The following is a 14,392-nucleotide window of genomic DNA, read 5'->3' as shown; positions in this document are numbered from 1 at the left end:
TGTTTTGCAAACCATAATTCGAGCAGGCGCTTTTTTTGTGTTGCGCTAGAATTTCCACCCCCTAAGCACCAAGGGTTATTTTTGTATCAACAAATTATTTTCTAACACATCTCCTTTATTGCTAGAATATATATACACTTCGACTTCCCCTTTCCTATACCGCTGTTTTTTCCTTGTCACTTGTTGTTTCCTCAAGATCCCGTTTTTCCCATTGAGTGCATCGTTTGCGATAATATTTTTTTTTTTTTTTTTTGTTTACAAAACAACTTCGATAGTTGCTATTTTAAGAAATACAAATAGTTTAGATTGAAGGAGCAACCAGATCCCTCGAGACAATACCACACTACCACCCTTGCTCCTAGCCATTCCTGCTTATCATTCGAATAGGTTTACATCACGGGCTTCACAACTTTATCGTCACTAGTGGAGAAAGGACAGCGATAGGTTTCTGAAATTCTCAAACGCAACGCGCTTAAACCGTTTGTGCAATATTTTTCCTTTCGATTGTTTTAGGGAAGAACCTTTGTTTTTAGATTTACATTTCGGGATTATTGGAAGGCTTAAATATTTTTTTTTTTTTCCAACTGTGTTTTATTTGCTATTTCTTTTCATCAGTTGATCAAAATTTGGACGATTAATTCTTTTTAATCACACTGCCAACCATTCATTTACAGGATTGAGTAGCAATGATACCAATGTCAGTACTACATTCTCAATTATTGGCAATATTATTATACATTTCGTTAACCCACGCACTATCGTTAAGTAGATGTTCCTCGACCAACTTGGGCGGTGAAAAGACCAGCAGCGAGTTTATGTCGAATGGGCTTTGTCGTGACACCTGTTCGAAAGATGGGTATGCCGTTGCTATATTGTCAGGAAACGACTGTTACTGTACCAATGATGTTCCAGCAGACACTGCAGATATGTCGAATTGTGAGATTGGGTGTCCCGGGTATAAGGACGAGGAAAACTGTGCTGGAGGTGGTTATTTCGGGTACTTACTTATTGGGCAACCATCAGCAACTGTTGGAGGAGAGACAAGCACATCCAGCAAAGCTACAAAGACTTCCAGCAGCAGCACTAGCAGCAGCACTAGCTCCACGAGCACTACAAGTTCCAGTTCCACAAGCACAAGTACATCAACTAGCAGCACCAGTTCTAGCACAAGCACATCAGCTAGCAGCACCAGTTCTAGCACAAGCACATCAACTAGTAGCACCAGTTCTAGCACAAGCACATCAACTAGTAGCACTAGTTCTAGCACAAGCACATCAACTAGTAGCACTAGTTCTAGCACCACCATTTCAACTACTTCGTCTAGTCCCGACACCCCTTCAACAAGCTCACCTCCCACCACAATGGTTACCAAAACAACCCAAGTAACAGAAACTCACCGTTCCAGCGATGTTGTCCAAGTCACACAATACTCCACCGAGGTGCTTACCGTGTCTCCCAGCACCACATCCAAATCTAAATCAACAAAGTCATCTTCGCAAACACCTATAGTATCGACAAAAATCGAGCAAACAACCGCCTACTCAATCAAGACAGTAAACGGCACCCAAACACAAGAAATCAAGACATTATACATAACCCAATTCACCACACAATCAACCCTGGATTCGACAACATCCTCCACAAGCTTTGAATCAATTTCCCATTTGCGGTCTCAAGATGCATCTACTGCCCCAACCCTGTCGGCCCCCAGCTCATCACCAACAGCTGCAAGAAGCAAGGACACATTCTTCGACGACAAGGGAAAAGTTGCTGGTACTTTTACTGCGGTGGGAATTGTTGTTGTGGGGATCGTCGGCGCCATGTTGTACTGCTGCTGTTGCTTTGGTGGAGCAGGTGGTAGAAACAACGACCACGACGGGTACAGCGACGAAGAAAACCAATACAGCTCAGATGAGTTATCGGTCAACCATGCTACTGTTGTTGCTCCATACAGCAAGCATTCATCCTTTTCGACATTAAAGAGAAACAGTTCCTCAAAGACTTTATTTGCATATTTTACTGGTGACAACAACAAAGATAATGGGGTCAATAGAAGCTCATCAAGACGCAAGTTGATGAGCAGAAGAAGCAGCCAAATGAGCTCCTCGCCAAATATCAACAACCCAGAAGTAGACGCAGGAGCCATGTTCCCTATTAATGAGATAGATTCGAGATTAGATCCAGACACAATGTTTTTAAATCAGAATTTTTCAAACAAGTCGCTTGGCGATAATCAAGATTATTCAAGAAAACTTAAAATCACTAATCCCGAATAATACCACCCAGCATTACCTTATTTATTTACGTCGGCATTTGATTATTCGACACTCGCATTTTTATTTCACATACGTTAAAGCAGTATACACTGTACTTTTTTGGTTACCCGTTGGCATAGTTCGTATTCTACATAGTTTATAATCTAATGATATATATATTAAAACATCTATTGAGGAGGTTTCGATCGATTTTCATAGTGTGGCTGATACTCGTACGCATTAGGTTTGGGTATGCCGCCAGAACGTCTTGATTCGTCATCTTCGCCATTATCGCCCTCGCTGTCTGAAGAATCACTACTTTCGTCTGAGCTCGAACAGCTATGATTATGGTTATCGTCTTCAACTTCTTCATCAAATGATCGTTGCGGATGGAAGATACAGCATATTTTGGTCTTCTTCTTATTCATATGTTCGTTATCAACAGTGCCTTCTGTCCATCTGACTCGTGGTTTCTTCTTATTTGTTGACGTCGTTTCTTGCTGTTGCTCCTGTTGTGGTGGTTGCTGATTCGACGATGATGGTGTTGGTTCAGACCCTGGTCTCAAATGTAGAATGTTGCTTTCCTGTACTATTGTTCTTGATGGTTGATTCGACATGGTTGGTTGGTTGGTTGTAGTATAGTAGATTATTGCTCAAGCTTTAAAAAAAATTGTTGAAATCAGTTCACTTTGTATAGCAATTGGTAGAGACACGCAGCCCCTCCACAGCAACCCAATTTGGTGTTGTTTCTGCCCAACCCTTTACTGAATCTAATCCCTCGTCACGATTTAGAGGCTACGAGCTGTTTCTATTGTTTTGGGCAAAACTCTCTCAGTGAAGGTCGGGTATGTGGGTAGTTTCGGTGACACATGGGCAATATCTCAGCCACAAGGAGTCTTCTGGCCCCGACAACTACTAGTTTAGAACTTCCTAGCTATCCCTTTGTACATGTGCTGACTCAAAACACGGCACATACAGATAAATTTCTTGAGGTAGATTGTCTTCCCCTCACCATCGAATTTCCTGAGTATACCTATCGGGTGTGGAAGTAATAACAGAAACTACACAAAAGTATGGTGCGATTATCGATGGTATCTCTAGGAAACACCAACAGTACCCATGTTTTGACCACTTTGTGTTCTTGTTACATCTATCCATAACCACCACCACACCATTAAACTATTACAGGTTTTCACTTTGACAGAAACGGTCTCTCCCAGATTCTCGGCGGAGTATACTTTTTCTTTTTTATTTTTTTCGCATCCATTAATAGCTGGACACACTTTTGAATGCACAACTATGCAGAGAACTATGACAATCCAAGGTTTCCGTAAGTGTGTATTATAGTTGGTCGCCATTTTTCTTGTATGTGTGTGCATTTGATGGCTTAGCAAATAAGTTCAGTTGGTCATGTACATGGCTCAAAATCTATGTCGAGATCTGTGGAACCAAGACCAATTGGATAGCACACTCTGGCATCCCAAAAATTTCGGCGATGTGTTAAAGCCAACCTAAACCAGAGACATCCCCGTAAAAGCCATGCTAGACAATTACGTGATTTGGAAACTTGTGACTGTTTTCAATTAAAATTTTGAGTCGACATTTTACATTTTCACTCTGGAGTGTAAAAATCCTTGGCGCTAAGAAAAAAAAAAAAAAAAAAAATTGTGTGCTCCCACAGCCTCTCGTGTATATTGACCTATAAGGTCGTGCAACACTACCCAATTAACTTTTTTTTCTTGGTTTTTTATAAAAAAGAAAAGAAACCCAACTATGTTGAACTAGAGAATTTTCTTGGCAAGTGAACTCATTCATTGGTTTCCTTTTCCTTTAATCTTCACAGTCTTTGTAAAATTTTCCTGTAAGTTAATTTTTTAGGGAGAGAAATTTGAACACAATATTATACATTATATATATTATCAAATTCCCGTTTTAAAATAAACATCTAGAGAAGTCACGCCTTTTTTTTTTCTCTAATCTTTCTATATAACGACCCACTTATACTATAGACAGCTTTCTTTTACCTAGACCAGACTCTACCATAGACAATGAATTACAACATACATCCAGTGACATATTTGAATGCCGATAGCAGCAATACCGGTACTGCTGAGACCACCACACAACATCACCACGGATCTAAGAAATCACCCTCATCTGATATTGATGTAGATAATGCTACTTCACCTTCATCGTTTACTTCATCCCAATCACCTCACATTAATGCTATGGGCAATAGTCCTCATTCCTCATTTACTTCTCAATCCGCAGCCAACTCCCCTATTACTGACGCTAAACAACATTTGGTTAAAACAACCACGAATGAACACAAACCAGCAGCCTTTACTCCTAGTGTAGGCCAACAACCAGCCAGCCAGACCAACACCACAGCTCCACAATCTTATACTCAGCCGGCCCAGCAATTGCCAACTCAGTTACATCCAAGTCTTAATCAAGTGTACAACAATCAGCCATCTTATTATTTACACCAACCAGCTTATGGTTACCAGCAACAGCCGTTGCACCAAGAGTACAACCAGCAGCCACAACAGTACCATGACCATCACGGGTACTACGCAAACAACAATAATATCCCTTCGATAAACGAGTTGAACCAGAAACCACCTGCACCAGTAAAACCATTCAAAAAGACATACAAGAAGATTAGAGATGAGGATTTGAAGGGTCCATTCAAGTGTTTATGGAGTAACTGTAACATTATTTTTGAGACACCAGAAATTTTGTATGATCATTTATGTGATGATCATGTTGGCCGCAAATCTTCAAATAATTTGTCGTTGACTTGTCTTTGGGAAAATTGTGGCACAACCACAGTCAAGAGAGATCATATTACTTCCCACTTGCGAGTTCATGTCCCATTGAAACCTTTCCATTGTGACTTGTGTACTAAATCGTTCAAGAGACCCCAAGATTTAAAGAAACATTCCAAGACCCACGCTGAAGATCATCCAAAGAAGTTGAAGAAGGCACAGAGAGAGTTGATGAAACAGCAACAAAAGGAGGCCAAACAGCAACAGAAATTGGCAAACAAAAGAGCAAATGCAACTACTGCGTCCGATTTGCAATTGAATTATTACTCTGGCAACCCTGGTGACGGGTTATACGACGAGGCCTCAAGAAAAAGAAGGTACGAAAACAACTCTCAACACAATATGTATGTGGTCAATAGTATCTTGAATGATTTCAATTTCCAACAAATGGCCCAGCCACCACAGCAGCCAGGCGCTGTGAGCACTGCAGTTTCTTCTGAGTTTACCACCAAGAGAATGAAATCTGGCTCTGAATATAATATTGATGTGTTTAACAAGTTGAATCATTTGGATGACCATTTGCACCACCACCATCCTCAACAAAACCCACAGCAATACGGCGGTAACATCTATGAAGCAGAAAAATTCTTTAACTCCTTATCGAATTCCATCGACATGCAATATCAAAACATGTCGAGTCAGTACCAACAGCAAAACCCTGGTGTTGCCTCTTTTGCCCAACAAAAACCAGCTCAACAAACCAATGGCCAGTTGTATCCTTCATTACCAACTATTGGCAATGGCTCATACACCACCAGCAGCTCATCATCACATAAAGAAGGATTGGTTAATAACCACAATGGATACTTGCCATCATACCCTCAAATCAACCGGTCCTTGCCATATTCTGGTGTAGCACAACAACCTCCAAGTGCGTTAGAATTTGGCGGGGTCTCAACTTACCAGAAATCTGCACAATCTTATGAGGACAGTAGTGAGAGCTCAGATGACGACGACGACGATGAAGACGACGACGATTACAGTACTTCATCTGAAGAAGAACTCGATGCTTTGTTTGATAAATTAAACATTGTTGACAAAAACGTTGAAGAAGTGACGATTGACGGATTCAATTTGAAAGATGTTGCTAAACACAGAGACATGATCCATAGTGTTCTTGTATATTTGAGAAAACAAATTGAACAACAAGAAAAGGAAAAGAGCCAAGAACAAAAGGATGATGTTAACCAGTTATATCCAACTATAACTGCTTTCTAAAAAAAAAATAGAAAAAAAATATATTATTAGTGGTATTGTTAAGGTGGATTATAATTTTTATTTCTCATGTTTGATTTTTGTGTGTTATTGTATATTAAGTATAAGTTTTTAATAATAGGAATTACTTTTTCTACATGGTTCTACTAATCATTCCACCGCCCAACACTCGATTGCCATTATACAACACGCCAGCTTGGCCTGGTGCCAAGGCACGAACCGGAGTTTCCAACTCAACCACCAACTTGTCTCCCGAATCAATTACTCTCTTGACAGGAATCGATTTCAGTAACGAATGATACTGAAATTGTAACCCCCGTAAATGTATCACCTCTTCTTTAGGACATAGCCATTCCAATTGTGTCAACTCCACAGTTTGTTTAAACAATCTTGGGTTGTCATGGCCCTTGACTATTATGATTTGATTTTTCTCATAGTTCTTATCACTAACAAACCATATTCCTTGATATTTTGGATCTGCTTGCGGCATGCACACCGACGATTTCTGTCCGATAGTAGCGTGCCATAACCCTTTGTGTCGACCCCAAACCTTACCGTCTTCAGTAACTATGTCACCTGGGTTTTCCGGGATGTAATCATTTAAAAACTCTCGGAAATTCGATTGTTGCGGGTTAACAAAGCATAACCCCTGGGAGTCAGGCTTTGTTGCTGTGTGTAGCTGAAACCGATCATGTGCCAATTTTCGAATTTGTGGTTTGATATAATGGCCAATAGGCAATAAGATTTTCGATAATGATCGTGGTGGGATCGACGAAAGATAGTAACTTTGGTCTTTCCGCTGACTCAAGCCTCGCAATAAATGATACTCTCCGGTTTCATTGTGTTTCATAATCCGAGCATAATGACCAGTGACCAACCACCAATCCTTACCATCATATTTCTCATGCAAATAATCAATTAATTTCCCAAATTTAACGAATTTATTGCACCCAATATCAGGATTGGGAGTTAACCCCTTTTCGTATTTCTCAATCATTGGCACAAACACATCATGCCAATACTCATGTTCAAAATTAACTCGCTCACAACTGGAAATGCCTAAATCTCGACACACTCGTTGCACATCCTTCCAATCGCGTTCTGTACATGTTGCCAGTTGTGACCAGTTGGCCATGTACAACCCATGGACGTTAGGATAATCTTTGAATAATGCTGCACATACCGAGGAATCAACACCAGACGACATGGCCACAATTATATGGTCATCAGGTTTCGGAGTCGGTTGGGTGTATTTATTGTCTGATAGTGTATTCACTGGTTCTGAGGTGGGCGGGGTGTACGGTTTATGCACAGGATAGTATGGACTAGGTGCTGTGGTATAAAATCGATGCCATAATCCTGATAAAGCTCGTAGACTATGCCTGGATGGTAATAGGGTATAAGACATAATGGGTACGTGTGAGAGATGGTCTGATTAAATTTTTTTTTTTTCATCTCACAGATTTAAATGGCAGTGGTATAGTACCATACTGTTCGGACCGTTTCATAAATATTCTACATTGTAAACACTATCCTCGTAACATCTTGATCTGAAAGATTTTAGACCAAAATTGGCCAAATGTCAAGTACAGATTTATTGGTCTGTATCTGGTTATACTTCGGCTCCGAAAATCTTCTAGGGAAATCTTTTCTCGTTGACTAATTTTTTGTATCCAATTAGATCTCCACAATTTAATTCTTTTTCACACCAACATTGAAATGTCATTGAAATACTTAGACACCGCCAGAAAGATCCTTTGTATTGGCCGTAATTACGCTGCTCACATCAAGGAATTGAACAATGCAACACCACAGCAACCGTTTTTCTTTTTAAAACCATCTTCCTCCGTCTTAAAGCCCGACGCTGGCCCATTTTTGGTTCCCAAGGGGGTTATTGTCCATCATGAGGTGGAATTGGCCTTCACATTGAACAAGGACTTGAAGAATTTGCCATCCACTTTTTCGCCCCAAGAAGCTATTGACAGCATTGAAGGGTATGCCTTGACGATTGACATGACAGCAAGAAATGTTCAGGACGAGGCCAAAAAGAAAGGATTGCCTTGGTCAATTGGTAAAGGGTTCGATACATTCTTGCCCGTGTCCAAATTCATTGCCAAGGACAAAATCCCTGACCCGTATAATGTTGAATTGGTGTTGAAAATTAACGGTGAGGTCAAACAACAAGACAAAACCGACTTGATGTTATTCCCTATCCACAAGATTTTAAGCCACATGTCAGCTATTATGACATTGGAAAAGGGGGACTTAATCTTAACTGGAACCCCAAAAGGTGTTGGTCAAGTTAAACCGGGCGATAAAATCGAAGCTCAATTGTTGGTTGATGGCAAAGTCATTGAAGAAATTAAATTTGGCGCTGAAGAAAAACCAGGTCCTTACGAATATAAACAAATATAGACACTATATAAATATTCCATCCTTTGGAGGCTGGAATTGTCTTAATATAATGTTTGCTTCGCTCATCACTTTATGACTTTGTAAATCCATCGAATAACTCTGGGCATAAACAACTTCTTTAATCCCACTTTGCACTATTTTTATCGAACATGTCAAACACGGACATGTATTGCAATACAATACACTCTCACCTCGAATCCGATCTCTACCAGCTTCGAGCAAAGCATTTTCTTCTGCATGCAAACAAAGACACGTGGCCAACAATGCCCCGCTCCCTTGACCCTTATTGCATCGTGAACACCCTCCTTCATTGCAATTGGTTAGATGACGAGGAGTTCCATTGTAGCCAGTAGCAATCACTCGGTTCTCGCGGACAATAACACATCCTACCCTGCGCTTCATACAGTTTGATCTTAATGCTGCCAAATCAGCCAATCGCATAAAATACGAATCCCAAGTAGGTCTCAATCGAGCACTATTCAATAGGTTTAGTTCAGACAATTTGATAAACAAATCTTTAATTGAGGTCGACGTATTGATAATCTTCACCTGTGCCTGATTGTTAATTTCAATCAACGGGTTAGTGACATTAAACAACAATTGGTCGTTTTTATCAACAAACTGTTCCAACGTAAACCTATTTTTCAGTTTTGATCTTTGATACCTCAAATACACCGGGGCATCAATAGAAATATGAAGGAAAAATGGTCTCTTCTGTAATGCTTTCAACATGTTCATATCTTGTATATGGGATATCACAAAATTGTCTCTCCAATTAACCGTCACATAGTTATCCAAAGCACTCAACTCGTCAAAATGTTTGAAAACCTCCATTTTATAATCCCCATCGATTGTCAAATCTGTCATCTCGCGAGATACTTCATCTTCCTCTGGCGTAGTGGCATCTGATTCATCGTATTCTTGTTTAAAAGAAATTAGCTTGAATCCTTGAAAGGTCAAGTATCTAGCAACTTCAGTCTTTCCTGAGCTTAATGTACCAGATATACCAATCAACATTGTTGAGCTAGGAGTGAAAACGCGTATTCAAATGTGTGTGTGTTTTTTTTTTTTTTTTCATCTCTCGAATTTAGTAACCCAATAACTGTGATGTATCAGTAAATAACGTTATGCGAGCTATTCTGGAAATACTCAATCATGCTACCTTTTGGAGGACATCCAGAAATCTTCAATCATTGGAATAACCATTCCATAATGCCTTACTAACCATCCAATGAGTGAGTAAATACTCTCCCTATTTTTGACCATGTGTGTTACCAAAACTGTCGCACGACCTTTGTTAAATGTTCCAATCCAAAAACCACATTCCCCCCCCCCCTCCCCCTTTTTTTCTCCTCAATTGAGATTTTTACCCTTTAGCTGTTACTTCTTGGTTACCACTAGAAAGTATGCGGGTTATTAGCTTATTCCTATTAATCAACCTTGCAATCGCTTTAGCATCACACAAGCCAGGCTATTGCAACACCTATGGAAACTGTGGTAAAAAATCGGTGTTTGGAAAACCATTACCTTGTGCTGGGTTTGTCCCGGCCGTAAAGGCAAGCCTGGAATCACGAGAGAAATTAAAATCAATATGTGGAGAAGATTTCGACTACGTTTGTTGTTCTCCCGAACAAATTGATATTTTGGAACTGAACTTAAAAAGAGTCGACCCTCTAATCTCATCATGCCCGGCGTGCCGAAAGAACTTTTATGACTTCTTCTGCCAATTCAGTTGCTCACCCAATGAATCCCAATTTGTTGAAATTGTTAAAACCGAAACCGCCAGAGACACAGGCAAAGAAATAGTCACCGAGATAAACCAATATGTGGAACCGGAAATGGCCAAACAGTTTTTTGACTCGTGCAAAAATGTAAAGTTCCTGGCAACTAACGGTTATGCTATGGATTTGATTGGTGGAGGAGCAAAGAATTACCTGCAATTTTTAAAGTTTTTGGGAGATGAAAAACCATTGTTGGGTGGATCCCCTTACCAAATCAACTTTAAATACAAACTCCCACAACCCCAATCGGGTCTTGTTTTGCGAAATGAACCACTTCGTGATTGCAACGACAAAGAATATAAATGTGCATGTACTGACTGTGAGGAGTCATGCCCACAATTGCCACATGCTAAAGATTTAACCAAAAAGTGTACCGTTGGTGTTTTGCCATGTTTTTCATTTAGTATCATAATTATTTGGTCGTGCTTGATAATACTATTAGGAGGATATCACGTATACTTGGCGAAATTGAAAAAAGAACGGAGACGATCAATTGTGGAAGATTCCGAGGATGACGAAAGCACTATGATAAACCCATTATTCTATGCTGGCATTGGGAAAAAACGGGCAAAACAATTTCTGAGCGAATTGGGACTGAAAATTCAAGACTTGTTTGCCAATATTGGGTACTTTTGTTCTAAATTCCCCGGGATCTCAATTGGAACTAGTTTAACAATTGTCGTTTTGCTCTCCTTGGGACTTTTCAAGTTGCAACTTGAAACCGACCCTGTCAAGCTTTGGGTTAGTCCTAGTGACCCATCTTACAAAAACCAACAGTTTTTTGAATCTAATTTCGGCGAATGGTTTAGAATTGAACAAGTGATTATAAGTGCAAAAGATGGTGGGCCTGTTTTGAACTGGGAAGTTGTCAAGTGGTGGTTTGACAAAGAGTCACAATTGGACAAGTTGGATGAAAATGTGCGTTTATCCGATATCTGTTTTAAACCATTAGACGAGACTTGTGCCTTACAATCATTTACGCAGTATTTCCAAGGTGATATTTCTGGATTGACAGAGAGTAACTGGAAGTCAAAATTGCAGAGTTGCGTTGACTCTCCAGTAAACTGTTTGCCCACGTTTCAACAACCGTTGAAACCAAATATTTTGTTTGATAATAACGATGTTTCCAAGGCCAGGGCATTTACAGTAACGGTATTGGTAAACAGTGACACCCAGAATGGAAACTATACTGCAAAAACAATCTCGTATGAGCATCTGTTCCAAAAATGGGCAGCTGATTTACAAGCCGAGCACCCAAATTTGAATATAGCTTACAGCACCGAGATCTCCCTTAAGGAAGAACTTAATCAATCTTCAAACACAGACATAAAAACTATCGCCATATCATACTTGGTAATGTTTATATACGCTTCTTTGGCACTTGGGGGTAAATTGCCAACTGCACATTTTTACTCATTAGTGAAGACAAGATTTACATTGGGGCTTTCAAGTATAATTATAATATTGCTATCGGTAACAGCATCTGTGGGATTTTTTTCATTTATCGGATTAAGATCTACGCTCATCATTGCTGAGGTGATCCCTTTTTTGGTGTTGGCAATAGGTATCGATAATATATTCTTAATTGTTCATGAGTTACACGTAATAAGTGAGGGGAACCCTGACTTGGCTTTGGAGGCACGGATCTCTCACGCTTTGAAAAATATCGGACCTTCGTGTTTTATAAGTGCTGTTTTGCAGGTATGCATGTTTTTGTTGGCCACTACCGTGGGTATGCCGGCAGTAAAAAATTTTGCATACTACGGTGCTGGTGCGGTTTTAATCAACTTCTTACTACAGATGACATGTTTTATCGGGTTATTAGCATTAGATCAGCGTCGATTAGAAGATAACAGAGTTGATTGTGTTCCTTGGATTACAATCCCTCCAATTCAAATAAACGGTGATGATACCCACGAACCAGTGCATCTTGAATACAATTTTTCTCACTGGATAGGTGACCATTATGCCCCATTTTTGTTAAAGAAAAGCACAAAGGGTAAGGTAGTGGCTTTATTTGTGTTATGGGTCGGGATTTCCCTCAGTTTGTTTCCCAAAATTCAACTCGGATTAGACCAAAGAATTGCCATACCCTCCACATCATACTTGGTCGATTATTTCAATTCAGTATATGAATTCTTGAACGTTGGTCCTCCAGTTTTCTTTGTTGTTAAGGACTTGGATTATACCGAAAGACTGAATCAACAGAAAATCTGTGGCAAGTTTTCTGCTTGTGATGAATTTTCTTTGGCCAACATTTTGGAGCAAGAGGTAAAACGTTCACGCATATCAATGCTTTCTGAACCTGCATCCAACTGGTTGGATGATTTCTTCAGTTGGTTGAACCCAGATTTGGATCAATGTTGTCGATTTAGGAAGAGTACCATTTTTGAAAAAACACCAGATTTTTGCTCGCCCACTGCCCCTCAGCGTCAATGCCAATCATGCTATTTAAATCACGATCCTCCTTATGACTCAAGTATGAAAGCTTTTCCTAAAGAAGATTTTATGTTTTATTTTAATGACTGGATACAAGAGCCATCCGACCCGTGTCCATTGGGTGGAAAAGCTGCACATGGACAGGCTATATCCCGAACAAGTGGGAAAATCGACTCGAGCTATTTCCGAACTTCTTTTGTTCCGTTAAGGGGTCAGCAAGAGTTTATCAATGCCTACAAAAGTGGAGAGAATATTGTGAAGGAAATTACCAAGTTGATTCCCTCAATCGACATTTTTGCCTACTCTCCATTTTTCATATTCTTCACACAATACCAGAATATTGTGTTGTTGACAGTGGTTTTATTGGCAGTAGCTATGACTATCATATATGTAGTAAGCATATTTTTGTTGAACTCGTTTAGAGCCGCAAGCATTCTCACAATGACAATCACAGCAATCATGATTAACATCGGTGGAGTGTTGGCATTATGGTCCATATCCCTAAACGCAGTCACTTTGGTCAATTTGGTTATATGTGTTGGATTTGCCGTTGAGTTTACTATACACTTGACCAGAGCCTATTGCGTGCCCAAAGTCAAGATGTTTGACAATCCTGCTGAACAGGAATTGTACAATAACCTTGTGAACGCTGAGCCTGAGAATGCTCGCAGAACATCAATAACCAGCTTGAATGCGGAATTCAGAAACACTAAAGCACATAACGCATTGTGCAGTGTTGGAGGCTCGTTGATAAGTGGGGTCACATTAACAAAATTGATCGGTATTTCAGTTTTAGCCTTTACAAGATCTCAGATCTTTGAAGTTTATTATTTCAGGATGTGGCTCTCTTTGGTTGTGATTAGTTTTGTCCACGCATTTGTCTTGTTGCCAGTGTTGTTAAGCTTTTAAGTTTGTACTGTTCAATAAAAGTTAGTTTGTATCATGATAGCCGCAATGTGTAGGAAAATTTTATGAAATTGCGCATGAGCTGGTTTACCAGAAATAGCAACTTTTGACCCAAATTGGCAAGGTCATCTTCATCTGATTGCTAGTCTACATAATCTAGCTCTCCCTGGCTCTCAATCGGTATGGCAAAGATAAACTTTACTGGACTCTGTTAAAACAGTCTATAGAAAACTTGGCGTTGGCAGAAGTAGCTACAACTATGACCGTAATGGTTTCTGTTTCGCACACAAAACCATCGTGCTACATACAGTACGTGCAAATCCAATTATTACACAAATACCTATCATCATCCATTTACAAATTCTAAATTGTTTTACCCAACATGAAGATGACGAATGTGTTTTGCCAGATAGCCCAGTTTCTTGTATTTCAGTAAGTAGTATTGATTCTACACTAGTTGTGTCAATTGGGTTCACTAAAATTCTCCAGATTATATTTGCTGGCTTAAGGTTTCACCGTTGCGGTTGAGATTTTTTTTTTTTTTTCTTTT

The 14,392-nt window shown here is 39.7% G+C and overlaps 7 protein-coding genes and 1 pseudogene across 7 annotated transcripts, besides 1 other annotated feature; 4 read left to right on the top strand and 4 right to left on the bottom strand. All coding sequences in view use genetic code 12, as the record gives it.

The window, feature by feature from the left end:
* Nucleotides 1-20: 20 nt before the first annotated feature.
* CD36_13335 lies at nucleotides 21-116 on the bottom strand (annotated as a pseudogene).
* Nucleotides 21-116: a sequence feature.
* A 570-nt stretch (nucleotides 117-686) lies between these two features.
* On the top strand, nucleotides 687-2,276 carry CD36_13330 (cell wall integrity and stress response subunit 4 precursor, putative; the record flags this gene model as incomplete). Its single annotated transcript, XM_002417927.1, has 1 exon — nucleotides 687-2,276. One exon carries the CDS (start codon nucleotides 687-689, stop codon nucleotides 2,274-2,276), a length of 1,590 nt encoding a protein of 529 aa, XP_002417972.1.
* A 167-nt stretch (nucleotides 2,277-2,443) lies between these two features.
* CD36_13320 (protein phosphatase inhibitor, putative) lies at nucleotides 2,444-2,872 on the bottom strand (the record flags this gene model as incomplete). Its single annotated transcript, XM_002417926.1, has 1 exon — nucleotides 2,444-2,872. The coding sequence occupies one exon, from the start codon at nucleotides 2,870-2,872 to the stop codon at nucleotides 2,444-2,446; it is 429 nt and encodes a 142-aa protein (XP_002417971.1).
* A 1,431-nt stretch (nucleotides 2,873-4,303) lies between these two features.
* Nucleotides 4,304-6,304, top strand: RIM101 (pH-response transcription factor pacC/RIM101, putative; the record flags this gene model as incomplete). Its single annotated transcript, XM_002417925.1, has 1 exon — nucleotides 4,304-6,304. One exon carries the CDS (start codon nucleotides 4,304-4,306, stop codon nucleotides 6,302-6,304), a length of 2,001 nt encoding a protein of 666 aa, XP_002417970.1.
* Nucleotides 6,305-6,434: 130 nt separating this feature from the next.
* On the bottom strand, nucleotides 6,435-7,709 carry CD36_13300 (tRNA (5-methylaminomethyl-2-thiouridylate)-methyltransferase, putative; the record flags this gene model as incomplete). Its single annotated transcript, XM_002417924.1, has 1 exon — nucleotides 6,435-7,709. One exon carries the CDS (start codon nucleotides 7,707-7,709, stop codon nucleotides 6,435-6,437), a length of 1,275 nt encoding a protein of 424 aa, XP_002417969.1.
* A 311-nt stretch (nucleotides 7,710-8,020) lies between these two features.
* On the top strand, nucleotides 8,021-8,716 carry CD36_13290 (fumarylacetoacetate (FAA) hydrolase, putative; the record flags this gene model as incomplete). Its single annotated transcript, XM_002417923.1, has 1 exon — nucleotides 8,021-8,716. One exon carries the CDS (start codon nucleotides 8,021-8,023, stop codon nucleotides 8,714-8,716), a length of 696 nt encoding a protein of 231 aa, XP_002417968.1.
* Nucleotides 8,717-8,719: 3 nt separating this feature from the next.
* CD36_13280 (deoxycytidylate deaminase (dCMP deaminase), putative) lies at nucleotides 8,720-9,733 on the bottom strand (the record flags this gene model as incomplete). The annotated part of the gene is made up of 1 exon (XM_002417922.1): nucleotides 8,720-9,733. The coding sequence occupies one exon, from the start codon at nucleotides 9,731-9,733 to the stop codon at nucleotides 8,720-8,722; it is 1,014 nt and encodes a 337-aa protein (XP_002417967.1).
* A 389-nt stretch (nucleotides 9,734-10,122) lies between these two features.
* On the top strand, nucleotides 10,123-13,845 carry CD36_13270 (sterol homeostasis regulator, putative; the record flags this gene model as incomplete). Its single annotated transcript, XM_002417921.1, has 1 exon — nucleotides 10,123-13,845. The coding sequence occupies one exon, from the start codon at nucleotides 10,123-10,125 to the stop codon at nucleotides 13,843-13,845; it is 3,723 nt and encodes a 1,240-aa protein (XP_002417966.1).
* Between the last annotated feature and the right edge of the window lie 547 nt (nucleotides 13,846-14,392).

The sequence above is a fragment of the Candida dubliniensis genome, chromosome 1 (assembly GCF_000026945.1).
Source record: "Candida dubliniensis CD36 chromosome 1, complete sequence".
In the NCBI taxonomy this organism is placed as follows: domain Eukaryota; kingdom Fungi; phylum Ascomycota; class Pichiomycetes; order Serinales; family Debaryomycetaceae; genus Candida; species Candida dubliniensis.
Note: the sequence above shows the minus strand (reverse complement) of the source record. Positions and strands in the feature narration are given on the sequence as shown.